General features: G+C 38.6%; 1 protein-coding gene across 2 annotated transcripts in view; it reads right to left on the bottom strand.

Annotated features, from left to right (window-relative positions):
* Window positions 1-4,345: 4,345 nt before the first annotated feature.
* The window catches only part of LOC310952235 (synaptotagmin-2-like), a 59,983-nt gene continuing 52,887 nt past the window's right edge, over window positions 4,346-11,441 (bottom strand). For both annotated transcript variants that reach the window (XM_083920790.1, XM_083920791.1), the window contains 5 exons: window positions 11,190-11,357; window positions 10,511-10,678; window positions 9,203-9,320; window positions 8,698-8,831; window positions 4,346-6,343 (listed from right to left, as the gene is read on the bottom strand). In XM_083920790.1, the coding sequence (XP_083776916.1) occupies window positions 6,128-6,343; window positions 8,698-8,831; window positions 9,203-9,320; window positions 10,511-10,678; window positions 11,190-11,357 (804 nt within the window). In that variant the 3' untranslated portion in view covers window positions 4,346-6,127. The remainder of the gene's footprint in view (window positions 6,344-8,697; window positions 8,832-9,202; window positions 9,321-10,510; window positions 10,679-11,189; window positions 11,358-11,441) is intronic.

The following is an 11,441-nucleotide window of genomic DNA, read 5'->3' as shown; positions in this document are numbered from 1 at the left end:
TAAACACAAACAAGTCATGGTAATTAAAAGGCCTTTATTTCCTATTAGTTTTTTTACAGAACTGGTAACACATATGATAAATTTGTAATAAGTTATTTGGTTCCCTTGATAACTTTATAAGGATCCCCAACGTTTGTCCACATAAGGGTCAAGAGGAGTTTGTGAGCAACGTTTGTGTCCAGTCAAGGGCTAAAGCATGCGATCCACAGTAGGCACAAGTACTGACATGAACACGCGCACCACAACACTAGACACGAAGAAACACAGCTAGAGGACACAACCTGACTGTCCTCCAATGCTTTAAAAGATGATGAAGAAGAGAAAGAGTTGAGAAAAGAAGAAGAGTCTTGAGAATACAGTTGCATCAGGGATGAGAGGTGGAGGACTAAAAGCGCTCAAGAGGGGAGTTTGGTACGGTCCTGCATGTTTGGCAGTATACGGTATGTCCATGTTGTAAACATGAAGACCGGCATTCTTTACGCTCAGCAAAAGCAGATTCAGTGGAGAAATCAACAAGCCTGCTTCCTATTCAGCATTGTGATACTGATGGTACATAGCTGGTTACACATAAACAGGACAAAGACACAAACAAAAATCAAATGTGATTCCGGCATTGATTCAACTACAGTCCTACACACTACATTTTACATCACAGAAACAAATAAAGACAGGAGGAGTGATTACACATATGCACAAGAATACAAAGAAGAAATAGAGCGAGTAATAGAGGAGACAAGACAACATGTTTCAAAGTGGTGTCTTTACACGCTGAGAGGCTTCTCAACAGGGTGGTAAATGATCTACTGACATTTGGATGTTTTCCCTTTTTAAATCCCAGTGTTTGTTAAAAAAAACAAAAAAATCTAGACGTGTGAACGGTGCTCTAAAACTGTCTCTGCACAGCTGAAACAGATCAGATGCAGTTGTGCATAAGGTATGGAACATGGAAACAACAGAACGGAATAACCCCCATATTTAAAATAGAACTGAGATTGTTTAAGTATTACGGTCATACACACAAAGATGTACATTTAAGAATGAGTAATGTGCCCCATGCATGCAGACCTGTACTGTATATTGTATGTATATAATCTAGTGCTGTGTTTTTGCACCATGTCTGCTAAAAGGCCAACACTTCATCTGTTTATCCCACATAAAGTACACAAGCACGCACAGCCTCCAGTCTCTGTCCCCCATAGAACTTAGGTGGTTATGTGACTGTGGTGACCCGAGCAGTAAAACGAAAAAAATAAATAAATCTCTTAAATGTGCTATAAATTGACCTGTAATCACATTTGCCTCATTGTCTGATGTGTTTGCCTCTGCATAAATTCTGATTTTGGCTTTGCAGATTCAAACAGTGTTGACGGATGCAGGCAACTGTAATCAGGTTCTGGCAGTATTTTAGAAAGACACTGAAATCTAGTATTTGAATTATTATCAGTGCATCATTTGGTCACAGTCAGTAACAATAATGGGACAGTGAAAAGATAGAATATTGCATTAGACAATGTGCGGCCTTGCACAACACACTGAAGATTGTTGCCAGGGTAGATAGATGGCAGTTTACTTCAGAGAAAATTCAGCGACTGAGGTAAACTTAAAGGTATAGTTCAACATTTCGGGAAATAGGTATATTTGCCTTCTAGCCAAGAGTTAGATGAGAATATCAATACCACTCCTATCTAGCTATAGGTAACTTAGCTTAAAGAACAGTTGGCCAACAGTGACTGTTGCCCTAGTTTTTTTTGAGGTGTGTCTCACATTTTTGGCCAAGCACGTTGAATTGGTGATAGATTCTTTTTTTCTAGCCATTGAGCTCTTTAGCAGAAACTGGCTGTGATTGTTTGTTTTTGTTCGCTAGCACACCATAGTTATAATTTGTTCTTTCAACATCGCAAGTTTGAGATAAATGGCTAACCTACATCTTGAATCCATTCTAATGATCATCCGGTTTCTCTTTGAATGACTATCGCCACCTGCTGGTATAGAGAACTATTTCCTTTCACGTGGGCACAGAACTTACATCAACAGTCAACAACAGTCTTTATGCTAAGCTAAGCTAAGCTAAGCTGGTGGTATCGATTTTCTCATCTTTTGGCACTTTTGGCTAGAAAGCAACATTTCTAACTACTCCTTTAATGTCATATCATGTGCAGGACTTACATATACATATTTTCATATATTTTCTGCCATGTATTTGTGAAAATCATAATTCTATGCATAGTTCTATGGGAGGGATTCAGGCCTTAAACTTAGGTGTCACTGTTTTACTGTTTCTCTCTTTTTGCTTTAATATTGTTGGATTTCTAAATATATTGTTTATATATATTGTTTTATATTATATATAACGAACCAACAAAAACTGAGCCGCTGATCACCAGCAGTGTGTTATTGATTGTACATGTGGTCACGGGTACATCCTGCTGCTAAACCGGAAGAAGAGAAACTTGGAGAGTGACCCAGTTCGGTTCATAAATTGCACTCAGCCCAAGAAAAGAACACACTCTATAGTATATATATTTGATTACACACACACACATACATATATATATATATATATATATATATACATGTGTGTGTGTGTGTGTAATTTTAGTGGTATTATTGAGAACCTATTGTGATATTAAATCTATCATTATACTATCAAAACAAGGCATATACGTTACTAATCACAATACTGTAAAATCAGTTACCTTTATGAAACAAGGACATCAACAGCTCTGAAAGTAGAAAAAGACACTCACTCTACTAAACTCACAACTGTTCTCAAATCTCACATGTACAGAAAAAGTGGATTTTGCCCTCTTTATGAACAAAGACCTTTGAACGAAATGTAAAAGAAACACTGGCCAAGGAAAAATGAAGACATGTCAGATTTTTTTTCTTCATAAATAGACTCTAGCTACTCAGCTGAGCTCTAAAGAGTTAGTGCTTGAGTTTTATGGCTTTAGTTTTATCTTATTCATTTATCTTGTATACACATACACGTATTGTATAATAAACACAGTAAAAGAGACACAGCCGTGAAGGGTTTTCAGGTCATTTAAATACTGTAGAAGTGAAAAATAAAAACTTCCAAGTAAAGAAAGGGAGAAGAAGGGATTCCAAGTCATTTGCGTTCACTGGAATGGGATTATTCATCTGGAGATGCATCTCATATAAAGATTATTATCCAACAGACTTCACTACTGGCACCAACAACAACTCCTACAATCCACCTACAGATTGCAGAATAATTCAATCTTCTTCTAATGAGTTATTTCAGATTAACACCGTGCCAAATCCGTTGTTAAAAAATAGGTATGGACTTGGAGACCCAGCCATCCCAAACATTAAAAAATGTAAAACATATATTTTTTTCTTTTTCAAAAAGCAATAGCAATAAAATCCAGAAGTAAGTCCAACATTGGCCTTCAGATAAGTGCTTAAACAAAATGTATGGCAGATAAATTATATCAAATGAAAAGTTCGATCACAAGGAATTATATAGCAAGCATGCGGCTACATATTCATCCTACATGAACTCACACACAGTACTGGACGACACACTTGCTTAAGAATTTCAGGCGAAAGGTTCTTACCAGTAATAGTACTCTAATATTTGTATGACATTCCCCCGATTGACCCTCATGGAAAATAAATACACATTTGTTTCATTTAGAAAATATACAGTGCATCTTTTTTTCCCTTCGTTTGTGTTATTAAAATGACAAATGACACCCATTTACGTACACGAGATATTTTTGCTTCATCTCTAAAACATGCTCCTATGTACAGTATTTTGTATAAACATGCAGTATCAACGTGTATGAACTATGTATATAGGCAAAACTACACATCAATGGGTTGCTTGATTGCTTCCATGTTGCCTTTTTCTTTAGTGCTGCTTCATCAACAGAGGAAAAAGATAATGTGAGATGGAGAACTGAAACCTGAACATGGTCTATGTTGGTTATAAAAAAATGTAACGTTACAATTTGCAACAGAGAAAGGTACAAGAGCTAACATTCATTGAATTCCAAAAAAGCTGTGGTACTGTCTACGTTTGATTAACATTGACTTTGCATTTTCTTGCACACAGTCAACAGGGGATTTTGCTGTTGCTGCTCACAGAAACCACCGATTTTGCTTAAAAACCTGTTGTACCTGGACCCAAGCACCTGACGTACATAAGGATTTTAATTAACAATTTAGCGTTCACCAATTCATTTAGATTTGACTTTTGGTCAAAGAATTATTTGGATTTGATCGTCCTTAAACTTACTCTTCGACAGAATACTAGTTAAACCAATTTAATTCTGTGAATGAGTAATGTGTCTCTTTTCATTTCAAAGGAGTCCGTTTATATGAGGGGACCTGTCTGGCATGCCACATGTGCCACAGAAAAATTCAATCTCACAACATTTTATCATTTAAAAAAGAAAACTACACAGATCAAAGAACAGTGTCGAATTTCCACAGAACAGAATAATACCCAGTAGTGCAATTCAATTCAACAGTTTGGTAAGCTGTGTATAAAATACACACAGATCAGTGCCTTCTTCCAGACCATATCCTTGTATCCTAGTAATCGAGTGAGAAACGTAATATTCAAACAATCAAAACATATAGACAAAAAGCTGAGCCGAAACAAAGCAACAACAAAAACGTACATAATGCACTCCCCTTGCTCTTTTTTTACTTCTTAAAACCAGCAGTTATTAACAACATAAATAATTAAAGCTCTGGTTTCTGAGAGTACTTAAATGTTACATTTGGATTTAAAGTGCTTGAGGAATAAAAGGGTTTGAAGTTAAATAATACAACTGATAAATAAAAGGAAAGAGAGAGAGAGAAAAAATAAAGAAATGAAGAGAACAACACCGCTAACTGGAAGGCGTCCCTGGTAGTTGAAAATTGCTTATTTTGTTACTTTGAAGGCTTGTCTCCTTTATGACTGTAAGACGGTTATAGGGATTCCTTTGAAGTAAAACCCTAGTGTCAAGTCCATGACAAATGGCAGTAGCACTGAACAAGTGAGATACAGAATCAGAGGCGTTGGGAGGGGAGGTGGTAGACTGCAGGCTGTAATCGACAGCTTGTAAATATCATGTCATTGAGTGGTTGGAATCAGTCTCTGTTGTACCTGCTCTGATATTTCCTTACTTTCTGTTATTTTATAACAGAGAGAGCTTTTTGCACAATCAAAAAATACACAATTACCCTTTTTTGTTTGTTTTTACCAAAAATCCACCACTCCCTGTTCCCTAACGTACCATTTCATGTATGAACTAACACTAGTTGTGAGCCTCACGTCACCGAAAAAAACAAGCGCCCAAGCTTCTGATGAATCCAACATTTCATTCTCATCAAGTGGAGCATTTGAATAATAAGAACCCGTTTAGAAAAAAAGGCATGGAGTTTCAGTTTCCTCTCAGTTTTCCTGAGACGATGGGTGGAAGGTTAACTAATCAAAAAGGCAGTGTGTTTGTAGGTAACTGGATATGTGCCTATCCCTACTTGCTACCCAACTCTAGGAATGTACTTCAAACTAACAGAATCATCTAGTATGATAACTGGCAGGTGTGGAACATGGTGCACAAAACACCTAAGGAATGGACCTGCTTGTGTTATTTCTCTATCATATGGCAGTATAAAGCATTTTATTATTAAGCACTATTCTAAGCAAACTGTGTCACTAAAGGGAAGGGGTGAGAAGTACAATAGGAGTGAATGTATGTATTATCCCCTCTATCGCCAGATTCCCATATAGCACTCTAACTGTTCTTCTACTCTGTATTCTTATTAATGGAACCACAACCCCAATACAAAAATAGATCTAAAGGAAATCAACGGAGTATCTGTCCATCCTGTAACTTGTCTTCTTTTTTCAATGACATGATTTCATATAACATGATGCTTTTTTTTTTAAACTATATTTCCCATCATGTTGAATGGTATCTATGGATCTTTTGGAAGTTGGCGGCTGGAAAGAGGAGAGGTGGGTGGGGGGGCTGGAGGGAGCGAATGTACAGTCGGGGTGTTCTTCTGGAATATACATTGATATGTGGGACCTGGGGAGATGATGGGAAATGCATGGGGTTGGTTAAGGTGGATGTGGGGACGATGTGTTCAAGAGGGGAGTTTACTTCTTGGCATTCAGGGCTGCGAGGGCAGCATCCACCTCCTCCTCTGGCTGCAGTGGATGCCACTGGGCGATGGGGCGGCGGGGGTTGGCCAGCATGTCGGACCAGTGTTTCAGCCCGGCCCCCGTAGACTTGCTTCCCACCAAGATCTTCCCAATGGCATCGTTCTTGCCAATCTTGTCATAATCCAGCACTGTGATCACAGCTACGATTTTCTGGGAGAGAAAGCATTACCACAAGGTTCAGAATTCCGTAATGATTACACAGATATGAGGGGTAGAGAATGCAGAGTTCAGAATTGTACTCAAATACTACAATTTAAAGATGCAAGTATTTAAGCTGATGCATAATGCCCAGTGTTTGAGCGTGCAGTGAGCGTACTGGTGTGAGGTTTCCCTTGGTGCTGGGGAATGGGACTTGCTAAATTTATGTGGAATCTAAAAACGTTTAATGTAACTGTTTGTTTTTATTTTCATATAAATTAAAGATTTCTTTCAGTGTTTCTTATTGTAAAGTACAGGCACTTTCATTTTTTTGATAAAATATGTTTACTGCATGTTTGATGCTGATTTGTGTGCAAGATCAACAATGTATAGCACAGCATTCTCCAAAGATTTGGCCGTGTTTTATGTTTGTATGTATTGAATTACTGGATAATGTCATCCGATTTGGACATTATCGTTCCATTGAATGGCTGCAATCAGTGGTTAGGAGAGGCATTCTCCACGTACCAGCAGGTTTAGAAGGTGATTATCATCTATTCACATTTGGAGCCCCGGGTGTAATTTTTTAACTCTTGGGGAATCCGTTATGAATTGAAACAAAATTAATGTAACTTAGGTTAAGGCAACAAAACCACATTGTTATGTATAGGAAAGATTGTGTTATGGATCAAAATACTACAATTTAAAAGTCATCTTACTGTGGTGTGGCTGAGCAGTTGAAAGTGACACAGATGGGTGAGCCATACTGAGCCAACTAGGAGCTAGAGAAGGGCTACACTGCCGGATATATATGGTAGTGATAAGCAACTTGCAATTCAATTGTCTTACAACGGTTGAATGAATTGGATTCTTTCTTGGACAGTAGCAGAGACTTCCTGGAGTCGCTTATGATCTAACTCTCAGCAAGAAAGCGATTTCCTAAAACATCAAGCTATTCCTTTAAAGAGCCAAATATGGTGACAGTAGCACAAGGAGAGAAGAGTCATGGAGTCAGCAAAGTATCAACAAGCAATTTCTATCTAAAGTTGTAGTGTAATCATAGAACGTGATCTAAATTTCAAGAGCCATATTAATCATCCACCTTCTACCATCTAAAAACATTTTATAACTAACAGGCTTTCTATCAACATCAGAATCTGAGAAATTAATCCATGCATTTAGAATGAGCAGACTAGACTTTCTGTAATGGTCTATTCCCCAGCTTCCCAAAATCAGATGTGCAGCAGCTACAATTAATTTGAAATACGGCTGCATGTGTTCTTGCAAACATGCCGATTAGATACAAACCAACAAGAACCCTCAAGTCCACAGGCAGAGGTCTTTTAACTGTCCCTGGTACTGATTCTAAAGCAGGAGAGACTGCCTTCTCAATTTATCTATTTATTAAGTAGATGGAACTGATGGCCTGAGGAGCCGAGGGAGGCCCCCACACTTAACACATTTAAAAGCAGGTTAAAAACATTTCTGCTCAAAACTGTCTACCTAACTACTTAGTGTGTCTGTGTGTGTGTGTGTGTGTGTTTGTGTGTGTGTGTGTGTGTGTGTATGGTTTGTATATTTGGGCGTTTGTATATTCTGCATTCTGCATATGAATGTACGACGACCATTGAGCTTTTCATTAGCTTCTTGTTATAATCGATCTGCATCATATGCAGATATCTGCTTTTAGAGACATTGTTTTAACTCCAACTCCATTCTTGCATCTCAAGTTGCTAATCCGATAGCAAGCAAAGACCTGCCGCTCGAAAGAGGAATTCTTGGCCTGGATATCTGCTGGCTTCACCAAAAAGCCTGAAATATTGTCCGTAGATCTCAGAGGCTAAATTGTCATCAGACCAATCCGATGGGTTCTGAGATTGGGTCATACCAGACCAAATAAGGCTTTAGCAGCAAAATTGCTAAACACTGAGTGTATTTATTATTATTATATTATGTTTCTATTTAGACTCGTATTGCTTATGAATTTTCACATGAAGCCTACTTTACCAATTATTTAATCAGAGGATGATAAAGTGACAATTCAACAGAAATGATTTATACTCTATATACAGGGGTGTTCACATTATCAGCATTATCAGTATGACCTCATCTGTGGTCTAAACATTGTCAGTCATGTTCTCATAAAATAAACCGGGGTATGATTATGTCCACATAATTGTTTCCAATGATGATAGATTGCTCGGTCAGGCACATTGATAGACATTTTGCCTTTTTACAGTAATTAGTAATAACTAGTTATGCTTGTAGCCTATACTGTGTTTTTAAACCCTTTTATTCCTGTAGGATTCTATCGTAGGCTCTCCTCCCCTGACAGATTCTAAATGATTTTAACAAGCAAGCATTACCTGCATTTGCTCAAGAGGAATCTCAAAGCTGAAGGACTCATTGTAGTACGGGTTCAAAGTGTTCTTTTTCACTGTCGTCTTCTTTTTCTTCAGCCTCTTTCCATTCTGCAGCAGGTTGATTTTCACGTAGGGATCTAAAAAACACAATGAAGGAATGATAAAGCTGATGCATTGCACATGCATCTTTGGGTTGCAGTGCTGTAATGCACCAACAGAGGGGGCCACTGCTGAGGCCAGGGGGGGCTGAGAGACGGTGCATGGTAAGCACTGCAGCGTCAGCACGTGAGCAGTGCAGGAGCAACCTAATGGCTGTGCTCACAGGAACGTTCCAGTGTACACTACAGTCCCACTGCAAGCATCCACATTTCACATTAAGCTGATGTATTTTTTTTTTTTAATGAAATGTGAACACTGAAATAGTTTGATGGGCAATATGGGGATAATGAAATGCAATATCTGTTCAGATCTATCTGCTCTGCTCTTGTGTTTATATATAAATATATACCTGACAGTCCGCCCACGTCCATTTTCTTCAGGTTCTTGGCCTCCAGAATACAGATGGTAAGTTTGCCAGCAGTGGGGACGTAACGCAGAGAGATGCAAATGTCACCCAGCTTCTCTGGCTGTGAGGAGGAGGAGGGGGGATGGTGAGAGGAGGTTATAAAAGGAGGTCTGACGATTGTATGTCTTTTCTCTCATGTACAGTACACTACAAAACAGCACCTCAACTCTTTGAAATCACATTTTACACAAACACAGTGAACACAAATAATGCCTTCTGCCAAAACAAAATAAATGGTAATTACCGGTATTCTTAAGAATATCTCATTGGCCTTTTCAAAGTTAATAAAATATCCGGGAACAGCAGGCTAATTTAGAGTGATTATTTCATCTTAAGGTGGCTCTGGGGAGGTTTCATTGATTAATACCAGTTTTTCATTTGATGCAGCCTATGGATGTAGCATAACATTTTAACCTGCATGACTATATTGCAGTTTGCAAAACAAAACGTGTGTCCTTCAGAGTTCTGAATCTCATTGAAAAACAAAAGTTCCCACCTTTTGTCTGTGATTGTTTGCGCATTCTCATCAGTTGAGTAAGTTCAGTTTGCTCCAGATGGAAAAAAAAGTATATTTGCTGAAAGTCCATCAAAGTATGCTTTACACCTCTTTTACAGTATGCAAAGAAAATTAGAAGACTTTTATCAGATAATATCAGCTGATTTTAGTTTACTATTTCCACATCTAGTAGATACAGAGCAACATTATCATTCATTTGGAGTCATGTTTCTGCCCACCTGCTTTAATGTAAATCCAATACTCAATGTTAGCTCTTTTTTAGTTTCCATCAACCCCTGAGGGAAATCTGTCTTCTTAGCTTCTAAACGCTCCACTTTTTTCACCAGCTAGTCTCCAACTGTGTCTTTCTGCTGTTTGGTGCTGAGCAGGAAGTGAAGCTGAGCAGTGTTATTTTTATTGACTGTTTTTTTTTTGTGCTGAAAGAAGCCTGCTGTGGCTGAAAAACAACAACCAAAAACAGGGCAGTGTGACTGTAAGATGGTGGGCTGGACATCTAAACAACGGGCTGAACTCACTTTATGGCTGATGATTCCCTGTAGGTTCATAACTACGAGCAACCCGTTTCACATTGTGTAAATATAAATTACATCCTCTTGAATGGATCCTTTTTTTAAATCAATATTGTCCTAAAAAATCTAGTAAAAACATTCATCTCTACAACATATATCAGTGGAAGTAATGGACATTAACAGCAGTATGGTGAAAGTAAAACAACCCTGCTGCATGACTCTTACCTCTTCTTGATCCGCACTGTCCAGGTCTCTCCACTCCTCAATTGGCTTCGCCAGGTCAAGGGTGTTCATGGGTATTTTAATCTCTCCAATGACATCATGTTTAGAGAAGCGATCAAAGTCATAGACTGACATTACCAGACTCTTTCCTCCCATCTCTTGGAATGGAATCTGAAAGATGGAAAGTAATCCCATTTTACACATTAGTATCTCTTTTAGGAGCTTTTTTTTTTTTGACAAATCGTCCACTTAGAGCACAAGTCACAACACTACTACAAAGCAATATGGGGTGTGACTTTGTCATGGAGCTCAAAATGGACTGACTTAATAACATGCAGCTTCAGCAGAACTGGTCTGACTTTGTCAAGGAAAAGGTGTTTTAAGGCTGTGTCAGCAGACAAGGTGCACCAGAGGTGGGCCTCTCCTTTAATTTGATTCTCTACCACATTCTCCTTGTGAGACACCTTCAATATGTCTGCTACTGCTTTTTTATCACTGCTAGCCAGAGGTGTTTGGGAAAAAAGAGATCTGATTCTAAGCAGCTGCTAAACCCTCATAGACATTGAGAAAGACAGGGAGAGTGTTTCACCTTTAACAGGACCTGTCTGGGAATCAAACAGCTTGGCGGACATGTTTTAATAAGTTCCCAGGTAAAGGGTGACCACGGGGTGTTTCAGCTTACCTTGAAGATAAAGGTCTCATTGAAGACGGGATTGAGCGTTTTCTTGTGAACCTTTGTGTCATACTTCTTCTTCTTGTCTGGGAGGACAAAGACCTTGACGTAGGGGTCAGAGGTGCCACCGCTGTCCATGGAGAGGAGATCAGCTGCTTGCAGGATCCCCACAGTCAGCTGGGGAGGCAGGAAGTATGTTTTTAGAAGAAAGAGAGCATTTCTCATCTCAGTTACAGTATGTTCTAGATTCTGTTTTTTCCC

Source organism: Echiichthys vipera (assembly GCF_963691815.1).
Source record: "Echiichthys vipera genome assembly, chromosome: 9".
NCBI classification, from domain to species: domain Eukaryota; kingdom Metazoa; phylum Chordata; class Actinopteri; order Perciformes; family Trachinidae; genus Echiichthys; species Echiichthys vipera.
Note: the sequence above shows the minus strand (reverse complement) of the source record. Positions and strands in the feature narration are given on the sequence as shown.